This window comes from Pocillopora verrucosa, chromosome 10 (assembly GCF_036669915.1).
Source record: "Pocillopora verrucosa isolate sample1 chromosome 10, ASM3666991v2, whole genome shotgun sequence".
Lineage (NCBI taxonomy): Eukaryota > Metazoa > Cnidaria > Anthozoa > Scleractinia > Pocilloporidae > Pocillopora > Pocillopora verrucosa.
Window position 1 is genome coordinate 15,914,857 of NC_089321.1, and position 17,583 is coordinate 15,932,439.

Here is a 17,583-nt window from a genome sequence, read left to right on the forward strand (position 1 = left end):
CAATAATGTTTCATGCTACTTGTATCGGCCGGATAAGATCATTTTTGCGCAGAATAAAATCTCTCTCGAATACGTAACCAATACCTCCTTCTGAGAAGATCGGAAAAGAAAATGCAAAAAAATTATAATTAATATGCTTAATTAAAGATTGCCCGTTCTTTCATTACACAATAAAATAACGGATAGAGTATTTTCTTTACTTATTCCATTTGTTTATCCATTGAAAAGTCTCTAAGGTCTGTTTCCTTCGAGATATTCTCATCCTCTTTCCTACAATAAACGTTAAAAAAATAATTATAAATAAACAGTTATACCAGGCGCAATATATAGGCAAATGTGCATTTGTATCTGATTGGCAGAAAGGCGCTTTCTAGATTCTATATTTTACAGCTAACTGGGAGAATCAATTGTTATTATTTGAAAGAAACCAAAACAATAGTATAAAACTAGCCTTGGTATTCAAGGTGACAAAGGATTCCCGCCGAAAGTCAGAGACCAGTAAGTCATAGCCACCTTCACATCTAATTTAACTTTCATTTATTAAATACCTGTTCTCACCGAGTCTTACCTCTGCTTGTCAAACTCGAGCCTCACATCGTCTCCAATCAGCGTAAACGAAGCCCACTCAGACATTTTTCTCGAGCCGTTTTTTCTCATCCACTTCATGGCCTGATGAAGGGATTCACTGGCACTTTCTCCTTCAACAAGGTGTTTGTAGAACCGATTCATCAGCTGCTCCGTTGCTAAGTCTGGAATGGCCCACAGCGCAACTAACACCGAGCGAGCACCAGATCCTAAGAACGCACGGGCAATTCCTATAACTCCCTCGGCTGTTATCTCACCTCTTCCACTATGACAGCAGCTAAGTACCACCAGTTTAGCTCTGACTTTCACTCGTGAGACATCAGCCATCGTCAACATGTAAGCTTCTTGTGGTGGGATAGCATTTTGACTGTTGGGAACAGGAATGGGGGAGAGGGCAATTTCTCCTCTTTGGGCGTTACCATGGGCAGCAAAATGTATCAGGCTCACTGAACCTATCCGCTCAAGCACCGCCTGCTTCGTTGCTTTCTCTTCTAGCAGAGGCGGAACACGCATCAGTCGTCCAACCATCTCCGCTTCCTTTCTTGCAAATGGCAATGACGGCAGCCCATTAACCTTGGGATTGCCTATTATCAAGGCACCAGTGTTGCTGTGATAGCCCTCTGGACTATCTTGAATAATCTTGAGTGTTGTCAAAGAAGGAATGAGACGGATCCTATGAGTCTCCGAGAGGTATTTGGCTCCCTCAATTTCACTCAGCGCAGCAAAGGGAACTTTGTACAAACTGCGGTCAGGAACGATGACGACTTCAGGCCCCTCAAGCAAGTCACAAACGGGAGCAATAAACATTTTGTAACACAAAGATAGACTTGAAATGACTTTCTTCTCCTCTTCCTCCTCCACGAGTCGCAGTCTTGCTGAGCTCTTTTGTGCGGGGGAGAGAGGTTGCACTTTAATCGTATTTAAAGACCGATCTTCACAATCTTTAGTAGGCAAAACACCAAGACTCCGGAAATTATCATCCAAAAATTGACTCAAAGACAAATCTTTGGGCAACCCAGCCTGAACTAGATTCTCTTCTACTGATATTCTACTATAGTGAAGGATTCCACTTCTTTTCAAGATCCACAAATGCAGAAGATTCTGAAAATAAGAAATGTACAGACAAGTACAGTTATTTTTCTTTCTTAAAATGTTCTCAATGCCAAACCAAGATTGTGGATTAGCAAAGATGCGCGTTTCAACCGAGTACTTCTCTGCCATTAAGTCTGATAGGCCTCTTGCTCGACCCAACTCCTCAACATAGAGAGCATCCCGAGCATTTCCGGTGTCACAAAGCAAAGTACTAAGCTGCTTGTAGGGAAATATTCCTGAGTGCTCCAGCAATGATGTTTTGAACTCATCATTGGCGCCCAAAAAATATCTCAGCTCTTCATACTTTTCAACGCACAGATGAAGACATGACAGAGAGTCTTCGATTTTATTTTGAGATAAATACAAAATGGCGAAACGTCGAAGGATTTCGAACTCTGTTCTTCCATCTCCAATATCTCTGGATATGTATAAAGCTTTCTCCAAACATACTTCCGAAGCTTCATAATCACCAACAGTTTTAGACACTCCTCCAAGGTTTGCAAGATGTGCTGCTTTCCCTTCCTTATCACCAATTTCAGTTGTGATGAAAAGCCCTTTTTGAAGATACTCTTTAGCCCTGTCGTACTGGCCAAGCTTATTAACCACGCTACTTAGGTTTATATAACATGATGCTTCCCCTTTTCTGTCGCCAATTTCAGTTCTGATGACAAGCGCTTTTTGGAGATACTCTTTACCCTTGTCGTATTGGCCAAGCGACAGAAACACAGTACCTAGGTTTCCGTAGTCAGCTGCCTCCCCTTCTCTGTCGCCAATTTCAGTTCTGATGACCAGCGCTTTTTGGAGATACTCTTTAGCCTTGTCGTATTGGCCAAGCGACTCAAACACAGCACCTAGGTTTCCATAACATAATGCTTCCCCTTTTCTGTCGCCAATTTCAGTTCTGATGACAAGCGCTTTTTGGAGATACTCTTTGGCCTTGTCGTATTGGCCAAGCGAAATAAACACAGTACCTTGGTTTCCATAACATGATGCTTCCCCTTTTCTGTCGCCAATTTCAGCTGTGATGACAAGCGCTTTTTGGAGATACTCTTTAGCCTTGTCGTATTGGCCAAGCGAATAAAACACAGTGCCTAGGTTGTCATAACATGATGCTTCCCCTTTTCTGTCGCCAATTTCAGTTCTGATGACAAGCGCTTTTTGGAGATACTCTTTAGCCTTGTCGTATTGGTCAAGCGAATAAAACACAGTACCTAGGTTTCCGTAGTCAGCTGCCTCCCCTTCTCTGTCGCCAATTTCAGTTCTGATGACCAGCGCTTTTTGGAGATACTCTTTAGCCTTGTCGTATTGGCCAAGCGACCAAAACACAGTACCTAGGTTTCCATAACATGATGCTTCCCCTTTTCTGTCGCCAATTTCAGTTCTGATGACAAGCGCTTTTTGGAGATACTCTTTGGCCTTGTCGTATTGGCCAAGCGAAATAAACACAATACCTTGGTTTCCATAACATGATGCTTCCCCTTTTCTGTCGCCAATTTCAGTTCTGATGACAAGCGCTTTTTGGTGATACTCTTTAGCCTTGTCGTATTGGCCAAGCGAATAAAACACAATGCCTAGGTTGTCATAACATGATGCTTCCCCTTTTCTGTCGCCAATTTCAGTTGTGATGACAAGCGCTTTTTGGAGATACTCTTTGGCCTTGTCGTACTGGCCAAGCGACTCAAACACAGTACCTAGGTTTTCATAACATGATGCTTCCCCTTTTCTGTCCCCAATTTCAGTTCTGATGACAAGCGCTTTTAGGTGATACTCTTTAGCCTTGTCGTATTGGTCAAGCGAATAAAACACAGTACCTAGGTTTCCATAACATGATGCTTCCCCTTTTCTGTCGCCAATTTCAGTTCTGATGACAAGCGCTTTTTGGAGATACTCTTTGGCCTTGTCGTATTGGCCAAGTGAATAAAACACAGTACCTTGGTTTCCATAACATGATGCTTCCCTTTTTCTGTCGCCAATTTCAGTTGTGATAACAAGCGCTTTTTGGTGATACTCTTTAGCCTTGTCGTATTGGCCAAGCGACGTAAACACAGCAACTAAGTTTCCGCTGTCAGCTGCTTCCCCTTCTCTGTCGCCAATTTCAGTTCTGATGACAAGCGCTTTTTGGAGATACTCTTTAGCCTTGTAGTATTGGCCAAGCGACTCAAACACAGCACCTAGGTTTCCATAACATGATGCTTCCCCTTTTCTGTCGCCAATTTCAGTTCTGATGACAAGCGCTCTTTGGTGATACTCTTTAGCCTTGTCGTATTGGCCAAGCGAATAAAACACAGTACCTAGGTTTTCATAACATGATGCTTCCCCTTTTCTGTCGCCAATTTCAGTTCTGATGACAAGCGCTCTTTGGTGATACTCTTTAGCCTTGTCGTATTGGCCAAGCGACTCAAACACAGCACCTAGGCTTCCATAACATGATGCTTCCCCTTTTCTGTCACCAATTTCAGTTCTAATGACAAGCGCTTTTTGGTGATACTCTTTAACCTTGTTGTATTGGCCAAGCGACTCAAACACAGCACCTAGGTATCCGTAGTCAGTTGCCTCCCCTTCTCTGTCGCCGATTTCATGTCTGATGACCAGCGCTTTTTGGAGATACTCTTTAGCCTGGTTGTATTGGCCAAGCGAATAAAACACAGTACCTAGGTTTCCATAACATGATGCTTCCCCTTCTCTGTCGCCAATTTCAGTTCTGATGACCAGCGCTTTTTGGAGATACTCTTTAGCCTTGTCGTATTGGCCAAGCGACTCAAACACAGCACCTAGGTTTCCATAACATGATGCTTCCCCTTTTCTGTCGCCAATTTCAGTTCTGATGACAAGCGCTTTTTGGAGATACTCTTTAGCCTTGTCGCATTGGTCAAGCGAATAAAACACATTACCTAGGTTTCCGTAGTCAGCTGCCTCCCCTTGTCTGTCACCAATTTCAGTTCTGATGACCAGCGCTTTTTGGAGATACTCTTTAGCCTTGTCGTATTGGCCAAGCGACTCAAACACAGCACCTAGGTTTCCATAACATGATGCTTCCCCTTTTCTGTCGCCAATTTCAGTTCTGATGACAAGCGCTTTTTGGTGATACTCTTTAGCCTTGTCGTATTGGCCAAGCGAATAAAACACAGTGCCTAGGTTGTCATAACATGATGCTTCCCCTTTTCTGTCGCCAATTTCAGTTGTGATGACAAGCGCTTTTTGGAGATACTCTTTGGCCTTGTCGTACTGGCCAAGCGACTCAAACACAGTACCTTGGTTTCCATAACATGATGCTTCCCCTTTTCTGTCCCCAATTTCAGTTGTGATGAGAAGTGCTTTTTGGTGATACGCTTTAGCCTTGTCGTATTGGCCAAGCGAATAAAACACAGTAACTAGGTTTCCATAACATGATGCTTCCCCTTTTCTGTCGCCAATTTCAGTTGTGATGACAAGCGCTTTTTGGAGATACTCTTTGGCCTTGTCGTATTGGCCAAGTGAATAAAACACAGTACCTTGGTTTCCATAACATGATGCTTCCCCTTTTCTGTCGCCAATTTCAGTTGTGATGACAAGTGCTTTTTGGTGATACTCTTTAGCCTTGTCGTATTGGCCAAGCGACGTAAACACAGCACCTAAGTTTCCGTTGTCAGCTGCTTCCCCTTCTCTGTCGCCAATTTCAGTTCTGATGACAAGCGCTTTTTGGAGATACTCTTTAGCCTTGTCGTATTGGTCAAGCGAATAAAACACAGTACCTAGGTTTCCGTAGTCAGCTGCCTCCCCTTGTCTGTCGCCAATTTCAGTTCTGATGACCAGCGCTTTTTGGAGATACTCTTTAGCCTTGTCGTATTGCCCAAGCGACTAAAACACAGTACCTAGGTTTTCATAACATGATGCTTCCCCTTTTCTGTCGCCAATTTCAGTTCTGATGACAAGCGCTTTTTGGTGATACTCTTTAGCCTTGTCGTATTGGCCAAGCGACTCAAACACAGCACCTAGCTTTCCATAACATGATGCTTCCCCTTTTCTGTCACCAATTTCAGTTCTGATGACAAGCGCTTTTTGGTGATACTCTTTAACCTTGTCGTATTGGCCAAGCGACTCAAACACAGCACCTAGGTATCCGTAGTCAGTTGCTTCCCCTTCTCTGTCGCCGATTTCAGTTCTGATGACAAGTGCTTTTCGGAGATACTCTTTAGCCTTGTCGCATTCCCCGAGCGACTGAAGCAACACTCCAAGGTTTCTGTAACAGGATGCTTCTCCGCTTCTGTCGCCAATTTCTGTTGTTATGGCAAGGGCCCTCCCAACATATTCCTTCGCTTTTAAGTTTTCACCAAGTTTATAAAGCATAATTCCAGACACGCTGTATAAGTCAAACAGTTTCCTCCCGTATCTTTCCGCACTTATGTCGTCAGAGATATGACGATAAGCGCTGAAAAGAACGGTATAGATGTCGCTGTAAAATTGTAGCAGTACTGAATCAAATTGGTCTTTGCTGTTTTGATCGGGGCTATTTAGCAAAATCAAACATTCGCTGCATATCTCGATGGCTTTCTGAATGCGATCTGAGTTGAGCAAGAACAGGGCAACAAATAAGGCGATGCTCATGAAAGGTGTCATGGCTTCTGCTGTTAGGTTTCCATTGCAATCCTTTCCTGTGATCAGGGAAACATTATTTTAGTAACACATTACTAAATGAGTCGATAATCTGGATTAATAACGAGTCACTACAAGCGGGAACACACAATGTTAAGTTACAAAAACGGGCTGGGTCGATTACACCCGGAAACTATTTGTAACAAGCTGAAAGTGTTAGAATTCACAATATCCCCTTAAAACAGAAAAATAAGTGAAGATAAATAAGTTTGTCACCTTTCATTTTACTCAAGTTGTGATTTTTGCAGAACATTACATGACTTTAAAGTTTCAGGACAAAGATGACTTTCTTAACTTTTGCAATGGGAACTTTTCTTATGCATATTTTTTATAAACAACATTAATCAACGGGGTAAGTTTTTAAAAAAACTTTGGTGGGGTATTACAAAACTATTTGGCTTTACCAACTGAGTTGACGATGTAAATTGGCCATCATAATGAGTTTCTGAAGGTGACGTTTCGAGCGTTAGCCCTTCATTAGAGCATTTGATAATCCTGAGGAATCAATGATGTTGTGTTGCCAGTATTCCGCAAATAAACCAGTAAAGAGTGGTCTGCCGTATAAATGTAATGCTTCGTTTTCTATCTGCATTTTTACTGGCCGTCAGAACGTACTTACAATAAAGCGTCTTGGGATCAAGCTACATGCATTCAAGTTTTAAGCGTTTCAAGTTTTTAGGCTAACAAGAGAGATAACCTTTTACAACAACTCTCTGGAAGATTTCTTGACATTCCACAATATGACATGGAATATTTGAAAATATTCTGAGGCCTCAGTGGTTTGACGAACTCCGGCTTTGTAGCAAATTCATTTCATTTGGTGGCGATTTTTTCACAACATAACATGACTTAATAGTCACAGGACATGACACGACTAAAAAAACAAAAAAAAAAGATTATGGACAAGATTATAGGAAATCAGTCAAGTAACGTTCTGTTCTCCACAGAAAATACATTACCTTTCTTTGTGAACTTTCAGCGTCATACGCGGACTTATCTTCTTACGCAAGACTTTGACGCTTTCACAAGAAGAGGTTAAGTTAATTATTAGTGCAAATTACGACCACTGGAAAACCACGAAATCTTATCCTATGACATCAGCAGCGGAGTAAGTAGATTTGCTTTTTAAAAAAAATTAATAGTATAATTGTCAAAACCATCATTTTCTGCAGTTTTTATCCAAAAAGTTTGTTATCAGACAGGTCAGTGAGCCGATCAAGCTATCAAACAGTTAAACAATTTACGCCTCCTTTGTCAGTCTTTCAATGAAAATGTTTTACTTTTCTTTCATAACCTGGATGTTCTTCTTTTATCGGAAATTGTCATTTGATTGGTAATAAGACTTTGTGTTGTCCAGTTCAGTCTGTAATCATACTCGCGATAAACAAATCGGACTCCCGCTGCGCAGTCGTCCGACTTTTTCATCAGGGGTATGATTACAGACTTCTCTCAGTCCTATTAACGGTTCGTAGATGTGACCCTCCACGGGGTGTCAGGGAATGAGGTGAACGCACGCACACGGCGCGTTACAACACTCTCGCACTCTAACGGCATGACACACTTATCGTGCAGATATGCGCATAAAAATAATTGATTTTGGAAAGCATGTTGTAGCCCTTGTTCATATCTGGCTAACACGGTAGAGCTTTGTTTCTGTAACACGCAATTTTTTTTTTTTAACGCGCTAAGTTCCTTTGCTTCTTAACACGCTAACTTATCTTGTAAAACCCAGCTTACTTTCTTACTTGGGTTTGTCAGTTTCTTAATAAATTATTGTGAGAAGGGTGTTTCTAAAGTATATTACTTACCGAATGTATGCGAAAATGAAGATGTTCTGTCCTATCCAAAAGTTGTAATAAAAAAGGAAACATTGATGCAAATCACGGCTCTTTCCCTCAGGATTGTCACAAGGAATTCAGTGAGCACGAAGTGTTTCACAAGGTCCAGTGTGGGAGATTTTGATTCGTGCGTGACACATGTCACCAGTCGCAGTCAGATAAAGTTTAAGAAATACTGTAATTGGGGGGCCAAAAGGATAACCCAAATTGTTCAGGAAATTTCACACGGACCATAGAGGGTCTTTTTGTTCACGACAACTTGGAAGATGAAAGTGTGATTGTTTTTTAATGAGCGATCAGATGATGATGCTATAGACCAAGGTCCTTTAAAAGAATCCGCTGATAACTTGACTTATGAGAAAGACTTCAGTATGTTATTGGACAGCAAAACTGAATGCAAAATTCGCGCGCAATGAAGAATGACACCAGCAGTTGTTAAGGTTATGGAAAACAGACTTTGAAAACACAGAAGTAGAGACCAAAGCTTGCGCACCAGTCGAAGATAAGAGAGCTTTTAAGATCATGGAAGGGATTTCAAGTCACTTTGCCCTGGCAACACGACCCACCGTACAAACTCAACAACAAGGTGATGGCAGAGCGAAGAGCTCTGTTTTTGAAGAGGTGTCTTATGAAGGATGAAGAATTGTCGAGGAAGTAACGGGCGACAATAAACGACTACATAGAAAGAAGACATGCAGAAAGAGTTCTTGAAGAAGAGTTGAACACAAGGGGTAAACCAGTGTGATACCTCCCTCACTACCCAGTAAAGCATCCCTTAAACCCAACAAAGGTGAGGCTGGTTCATGATTGTTCAGCAAAGTTTGGACAAACATCACCAGTAGTTGATGACATAGAAGCAAAAGGCATTTTTTCAGAAGCAATGTTTCACCAATTCATGGTGGACCCAAAAGATTGTGACACTTTTTAAATCTTAAAAGATTTGTATGGTGGCCGAATAGGGACCTTGCGAAGAAAATGCAAGAGTATCGAATGGTGAAACATCTATTTGGCGCTACATCTTCACCAAGCGTTGCGAATGTCTGTCCTAGGAAGACAGCCCAGCGAAAGTGAAGCAAGGCCGTAGCCAGACTTCAGAACAAGACGAGGCAAATTTCGAGCGCTGAAGGCGCGAGCCACTAAGGGGGTCTGGGGGCAGGTCCCCCCCCCACAGAAAATTTTGAAATCTAGAGGCTCAGAAATGCCCTTCTAAGCATTTCCCGTGGCATTTCAGAAAATTCAATCTTAGACCAAAATCAAGACGAGGCAATTGCTTACGGTTTTACTGATCACGTAAGGAAACTCGAAACCTTTTTGTTCCAGCCTTCAAAACATATGTGTAATGAAACTTCCTAGGATCGAGCATCCTTATTTTTTGTTCATTAATAATACAAGACATTTTTAAATGTCTTGCCTAAAAGCTTGAATTATTTTCTCTTAAAAAACTGTCGAAAGGGAAGAGATGCAGTGAAATTGATCGTGAAGCGAATCATAAAAGAGTGAACAAAGGCAAAGGTTCAAGATGAACAACCTAAGATTTCATTTTGGGAACTTTGAGGATCGATTACTCCTTTTCAAATCACGGGCGAAAAGTTTGTTTTAATACAGAACAAATTTTCAAGTGCGAACCTAAGATAAATATTTAGGTATTGTAGCTTTTCGCAAGTTTGACGTCGGAATCCGATATAAATATTATTTTTTCCTTGGCGTAGATTGCTTTTGAAATTCATTGCAAGGTGAAATCGACTGTAATTAGCGCTCACGTTATATGTGAAGTCTTACATGCTGCGTTGTAAATATAATTGTCCACAAGATGCCCCATCTCCACAGTAACACCTCGCATTAATCTATCATCCCGATCAAGCTATCAGATAGCTGTCCCCGTAATAGGTCTGCAATTCAGGATCTATAATAGGAATGCACGGTTGAGGCGGCACTAGGATCGTGCATGCTATACCACTGGAACATACCGCAAAAACCTTTTTCTAGCCGCTTGAAAATTCCTTATGATTTCCCTTACCACAGTAGACCTACCAGTTCCTCCCTTTGGCCAGTCACTGAAAAGTAATGATCCTTACAAGCCAAGCATACTATCTCCGCCTGTCCGTGAGATGAGCGAACGCTCCTATTGACGAAATACCAGTAACCACCAAACTACTCTACTGAATATTACAAAGAACGAATTGTCAAAGGAAGAAAAATTATGAAATAACATACGTCACACTTTTATCACTAATGATGTAATTGAACATGAAAAATGAAAAGTGCTATTTTATTTTTAATGGGGAACGTCAAGCTTAAGTGTTGACTATCGGAAAAGTTTGGTTTACATCACAAGATTGATCACAGTACAACTTAAGTTTCTTTCTTTTAACGGTAACCTATTTTTGCATGATAAATCAAAACTTTTCATTTTCTGGCGGGTATGATTCACACGATGGAAGCCAGAATTGCTAAAAAAAAACTTAGTGACCGTATTTCGGTTTAGCACGTCACACTTTTCTGACTAAAGATGGATTTTAGCGTCCAAAAATGAAACATCTTACTCTGTTTAACCGAAACGTCAGGCTTCGGTGTTCATCCCTTTTGGAGCGATTGGATTTACTTGACGAGATCTCTGAGATCGAGAGTACAACTGAAGCTTCTGTCTTTAAACAGTGAGCTATCTGTGCGTGAACATTGACTCATTGTACTCAAGAACTTTTCATTTTCTTATGGGTGCGATTCATGAATTAATCGTTTGCTGTTTTTAAACAGTAAGTTGTCTTTGCGTGAAAATTGACTCACTGTACTCATTAACTTTTTATTTTCTTGCGGGTGTGATACATGAATTACTCGTTTGCTTTTTCTCGAGATGTGAGCTTGGGCCGCCTCTGCTGACATCATTAGGGGCCTGTTTGCATGGAGGTGGGGGACCCCAGGTAGGTGAGGTAACCCGCCAAGGTGGGGTAACCCGTCTTTCCATATAATCTCTCATTTTATCTTGATCACGTTTACATGATAGGTGAGGTAACTCGCCAAGGCGGGTTGCCCGGTCTGCCAGGTGGGATAACCCTGTCAGCCGGGGTGACAATTTGCTATGTAAACGTTTCAAGGTGGGGTAGCCCGCCTAGCCGGGGTCGTGTTAATGGCAAAAAGCTCAAAAGCTAAACACGTATGTTTTAAAACTTTGTACATTTCCTAGCCGTCTCATGGCAGAAATCACCAAAAACCGCAGCGGAAACACAAGGAGTGTAAAATGTTCACATGTCGGAATATTTAGCGTTGTAAATCGACCATATTTCGTTTCCCAAACCATTCCTTATAACGTATTAAGTCTACGATTCCTCGCTTAACCTAACACCGCGTAACACAACGCGTGACGCTTTCATGAATAAATATATACATGTCCGAGAATTAATCTTTCGTCTTTCTCGAGATGTGAGCTTGGGACGCCTGCCCTCAAACTCCCTGCAAGCACAACAACAGCCTTAAGAAACCTCACCCCAGGACCCCGGGGTTGTAAGAGTGCATGTAAACGCATTCTATTTTTCTACTACGGCTACGCAGGTTACCTCACCTACCTGGGGTCCCCAACCTCCATGTAAACAGGCCCTTAAGGACATTCTGCATTATAAATATGTCTTAATATAGGATTGATTTTAGTTTTTGGTCACGCGATTGTGGAAATCATCAGTTTCTTAAATTAAACAATGCTGAACAATCTTAACTAATGAGGTTGAAATATATTGTAGAAAACCTTAACGGTTCGAAGAAAGCCATTTGACAGTGGAGATATGAAGCATCAATCAACGGAAAAGTACGCTTATACTATTATGCAATAACAGTGAATTTAAGAAAGTTTCAGTTTCTCTAGGAAAATTAACACAGCTCTCTTCGTGAGCGCGCAGCGTCATAACTTATCTTCTTATGGGAGACTCGGGCGCTTACGGCCTTTAGAAAAATATGTAACGTAGAACCTGCCGCTAGTATCCAAAAATTTTATTGAATGGTATCTCGACCATGAAACGCTTGTGTAAAAGTGGAAAACGGAAATTCAATTCGAATCTACCGCGATCTCTGAATCGATCGTTAAATCCTCCTAAAACAAAGTCAAGTTAATAGCTACATTTCAGGTCATAGCCAGTGGAAAACCACATAATGTAGCCGCTCCATAATGACTATGGATTTCCTATGATATCAGCGTGAGACAGTCCATACAATAAATAGAGGTCTGAAGTTAATTTTATGATCATCAATTTCTCAATTGAACGATACTCAATAGCCTTAATTAATGAGGATAAATAACACGGTATAAAGCCACACAGATTTGAAAAAGTCGCCGTAGAACCAGTTCATTTCACTGTGGTGACGATTCAATCGCGTCATCAACCGATTTAACGAAGGGCTAACGCTCGAAACGTGACATATTGCAAACATAAAGATAAAAAAACAGTTACTGGGCTTTGCCATAAGAGCCTCACCTTTCTACAGTTACTAAATAACTAAAGTTGATAAAAACCGAGCGACTAAAAAAGATTTTCAATCGCACTTACCAAGTTGTTGACAATGTGGCTGATACTTTCAAAATGAAACGACAAAAATAATGAATTACTTTTCTAACCTTCCGAACTTCCACTGTCACGGTGTTTGAGGTTTCCAGATCACGTGTGTTTAGGTTATTCCCTACTTCCCTCTGGGTTAATCGAAATAAAAAGGAAAAGTTTTGATTGCATATTTTTCGTGTGCCCGTATGCCCGTATGCCCGTCTATCGCGTCCTATTTAGGTTGAAATTTTCATCAGTTAGTGGTCATATGATAAAATGCTTATTGACCAAGTTTGGTGGGGCCAGAGCAGATAATATTTGGCTCGGGGTCATGAAGGAAAGACCTCGCTTCGCTCGATCCGTCGGTCATGATCCCGAGCCAAATATTTTTTCCGTCCGGCCCTACCACTCAATGAACAAGTGCACAGTATTTCGGTTTTGTACGTCACACTTTCATCTCTCATGATGTAATTGAACATAAAAAATGAAAATTGTTATCCTTTTTTTTTATAGGAAATGTCAGGCTTTAGTCTTTATCCCTTTGAAAGGTGTGATTTTCATCACAAGATCGATTACAGTACAACCTAAGTTTCTCTTTTTTAACGCTAAATTATCTTTGCGTGATAATCGACTCAGTGTATTCGTGAACTTTTCATTTTCTAGCGGGTGTGATTTGCATGATTGAAGACAAAACTATTTGAAAAAAACCAAGTGACTGTATTTCGGTTTGGCACGTCAAAATTTTATAACTAATGATGGTTACAAAATAATTGAGGTAGTTCGCACGCTCTTATAGGTCAACTAGTTAGTTTAAATAAGAGTATGTAAACACAGCTCGTTTGGACGTCATACTTTTAATGTTTGCCGGCTAAATTTGAAAACATTTCAAACTCAAAGTTTTCCCAATACTTGCAAAGTAATTTTAAGTACAAATAATAAATATCGGAATTGGAGAAAAACTTGCCAAGTTTTTATCTGGGGTTAGGCTACCATCCCCTTCCCGGTGAGGAACAAGAAGGAGGAAAAAGAGGAACTAGCGCTTTGCCTGGCTTGATGATCATGAGCTGTACGGCCTCTTCGAGGGAATTCAAGTAAAGACGACAAATATGCAACAAAATGCGTAGTAAATATCGAAATGTAAGGAAACAAGGAAAAATTTTGGAAAAACATTTGGAAAAATCGTTCTACGCACCCTACTTTCAAAGAAACCATGTGAGCAACTTTCGAGATTTTTTTTTTAAGGAATGGAAAATTTCACGTTGAGAGAGATGCGTGTAGGCGAAATGTTGATGAGAAATCGTAGTGTTTCTGTCTTCTGTCGTTTATTACTTTAGAGATTTACTAAAATCAGCAAATATGGCTTTTGTACAGCACAAAACAGGAATGGAAAATTTCACGTTGAGAGAGATGCGTGTAGGCGAAATGTTGATGGGAAAATCGTAGTGCTTCTTTCTTCTGTCGTTTATTACTTTGGAGATTTGCTAAAATCAGTAAATATGGCTTTTGTGCGGCACAAAACTTTCATTTGTCTATGATTTGTTTACCTCTCATAGCTATTGATATTGACGCAGATGGGGATCATTGCGTGATAACTGACCAATAAATTCGTTCCGCGCGACGTGGAGTTTCCAATAAAATCTCGCTCAATCAATGGGTGGGTAATGAACTTCCACATTCACTAAGCTTTGGAAGCACTTATCCCACAAAAGTTTCACACAAATTTTACCCGGTAGGGGTTTCACCAAAAAAATTAACTCAATAGATTTTCATTGTTCCGTTCTGTTTTATACCACGTTCCATTCCACTAGCTTTTGTCTATTCTTTGGTGAGATTTCCGTTTATGGAAATTTGGTCTGAATTTGTTGCTGATCATGACACAAAGCTCGGAAGTTATAAACTTTCTTTTAACACTTTAGTTTTAGCCTGGCTGCTGGCGAACTTAATGATCTCAGTCACGAAGTTTTCATTTAAAGGACGAATTCTGTATTAGAATGTTTGTGTCTCTGAAGATGCAAGCTGCCTATTACATAATAAGACCCCATTTACATGGTCTCGGGTACCCCAGACAACCCTTCCCCCGAGTTACCCTGGGCGAACTAACTTTTCACTTATTTCTTTTAAAAAATTCAGCCGACCGTTTACATGAAGTTATAAACTCGTCTCAGGTAGACGAGACAACTAGGGGGGTGAGGCGGGACAACTTTTCCTCATGTAAACACTCGAACAGAAAATGCGTGCGCACGCCATGACCAGGATGTTTACATATATTTTTTTCCTGCCGTCCGTTGGACTCGCTCGTCCTAACAGATGGTATGCATATAGTAAAGGAAAAAAGCTCGATAGCGCTTAACAATTTTCACAACTGAATACTCCAGGTAGCATGAAGGGCAGATGGAGCAAGCCAGAAGCTTATAGCTCCATTATGGAAGAATGGTTCGCTCCTGGATCATGGAGAGCGTAACAAGATCGACTTTGTTGTTCCATCAAGGGCTAAGAGACCAATAATGATGTACTTGCAGACTATTCCGTAACGTTTCTACGCCTCTACAATACTGACACACACACCACATGATAGCGAGTGTTCAGGAATTGCAGTGTGGTTCTTCACATTCCTATCGACTAGTCGCGTTCATTTTGGACTGTATGATGCGCCAAACTCACAAATGGACTTTTCCGTCTATCCTGAAGCTCTTTAAGACTTCTCTACTACATTCTCAGGAAACAATCTTGTCTCACACAAGGGGTTTTTGTCTTTGCAAATTCCTGCCTTGCATCCTGTTCATCTACATCCTCATTATTTTTTCTAGTCCACTTTTCTTTCATTTGTAGAAAATCCTGTGACACAACGTATCCAGTATGCACCCGATCATTGCAATGGTGAGTTGCAACAAGAGTCCACTTAGGTCTTCTACCTAAAGTTGGGCTGGAAGAGTTTCTCACGGACATTTATATTTTGACACCCAGAATTCTTGGATAAAGTTCGTCAGTCCCTTAGCTTTAATCATTTGAAGAGCTTCTGATACTTGGAAAACAAAGGATTGTTCTTTTTAACAGCAATAAACGCTCCAGACATTGCAAAAGGTTCACCAACAACTCTGAGTTCACAATGAGGATCATTCCTTGATTCGTATTCCAGGCCCACGTGATTTGCGACGAAAACGTCCAGACTCCTGTTCATAAAAATCAAGCAAGATGTGACATTTGTAATGTTGTTGTTGTTGTTGTTGTGCGTATGTTGTGTTTTATTTTACATAATGAATTTTTTCTCTAATTTTGTTCCAAGTTTAGAAAATCAGCAACCACACACAGAGCTTGCATGCTTGAGAGAGCTGAAATAAAGATGATCAAAACAAGATTTGACTGAGATTTTGGATTTGAAGATTCTTCAACTTGTAAAAGCACACTCCATCCGGGAACGTAGTCACCGTAGCCCAGAGTGGAAAGTGTAGCGAACCAGGTGTAAAAGCCTTCTACAAAAGTCTAACCTTCCACGTACATTCCTTCTAATCCACCGAGACAAACGGTCAGAATCATGAGAGTAAATGTCACAAAAACATTCTTCTTCTTAACGTTTCGAGGTCGTTTCCTGCTAAGCAACATTGTCTCGATTGCGTAAACGAAGTCATAAACCAGTTTAGAAACCATTTTTCCCATTGTTTTCAGAGTTAGCATCATCAGAGGAACACTAAGAAAGGTGTATAAAACAGTGTCGATTTGTCCAAGTGGAGTCTCTGGTGTAATGTTGCCATAACCTAAAAGAGGCAAAGTGAAAGGGTCAAGAAAATTTCATCTGTCTCGACTTTCTGTGATGCTTTTTTCTTGTAAATTATTAACAATTATGAAATTTGTAGAGAAATGCGCGCGCCGTGATTGGCCAGAACGAGTTCATTATAATTCCATAAAAGACCGCGCCTTACGTCATACGAGTGCATTACGTTGAGATTTGACGCACGCAGCTACGTCATCGGTACGAGCGCGCGCATTTCACGATGCATTTTATAAAAGAAATAAAAAACTTGTTCCTTAAGCATTTTTGAGTTATGTAAGCACTTGGGGATTTTTAAGAACACTCGAGAAGTACGAGAAGCACTCGCCTTCGGTTCGTGCTTCTCCGCACCTCTCGCGTGTTCTTAAAACTTCCCGCGTGCTTATATAACTCAACAATGCACTCGGCGATTTTTTTAATTCTTTAGTAACAGCATGATCTCTCGTGTCATTTGGTGCGAATAATAAGACAACAAATTGCGCTTGCCTCATGGACTCGTGTAATTTTGTTGTCCTTGAAAAATTTACTCAAGCTTAATAATGACACCAAATTGCACTCGAAATAATATTATTTCCTCTAAAAATGCACATTATGATAACTCTGCTGTATCGCTAAACATTACTTTCGACGAGGTCCGTCCTTCGCATGGACCAGGGTGCTGGGAGTTCAATAATTCGTCATCACTCGATAACGGCTATCTTGAAATATTAACTTTTAAATTTTCTAAATTTGTTATGTAGCAATAAAACATCTAAATCGCACTCGAAATAATATTAGCTCTAAAAATGCACATTAAGATAACTCTGCTGGGTAAAGTTTCCGCACAGCCCCATACTACATTATGTATTCAGTTCTTGGATAGAGAAAACAACGACAAAAAAAATATATTGCCATTGAAAAAACAGATTTGTTTTACAATAGTATGGGGCTGTGCGGAAGATTTACCATTCGTTGTCACTCGATACCGAATATGTTGAAATATTAACTTTTAAATAAATGGACCACTTCGAAAGCTCTATGGATGAAACTTTTAAAATCGTTGGAAACATTGAACTTGTTTATAAAGTTTGTTTGCAGCTCTCGAGTGAGTCTTAAATAAATATATGTTATTTGCCGGCTGGGAGGTCCGTATGGTGAAAAACTGTGA

At 40.6% G+C, this 17,583-nt stretch overlaps 1 protein-coding gene across 1 annotated transcript; it reads right to left on the minus strand.

Moving 5' to 3' along the window:
* Window positions 1-200: 200 nt before the first annotated feature.
* Window positions 201-16,315, minus strand: LOC131773303 (tetratricopeptide repeat protein 28-like). The gene is made up of 5 exons (XM_066172894.1): window positions 16,156-16,315; window positions 6,172-6,308; window positions 2,373-3,339; window positions 569-2,135; window positions 201-270 (listed from the first exon to the last, which is right to left on the minus strand). The coding sequence occupies exons 1-5, from the start codon at window positions 16,313-16,315 to the stop codon at window positions 201-203; spliced, it is 2,901 nt and encodes a 966-aa protein (XP_066028991.1).
* Between the last annotated feature and the right edge of the window lie 1,268 nt (window positions 16,316-17,583).

Bases quoted from the DNA above. Each gene is read 5' to 3' on its own strand.
- LOC131773303 (XM_066172894.1), bottom strand. From the start codon at position 16,315: ATGGTTTCTAAACTGGTTTATGACTTCGTTTACGCAATCGAGACAATG. The intron at 3,340-6,171 runs CTAAATAGCCCC...CTTGGCCAGTAC, and splicing joins GCAGCGAATGTTTGATTTTG to GACAAGGCCAAAGAGTATCT. The intron at 2,136-2,372 runs GTAAAGAGTATC...GTGATTATGAAG, and splicing joins GCTTGGCCAATACGACAAGG to CTTCGGAAGTATGTTTGGAG.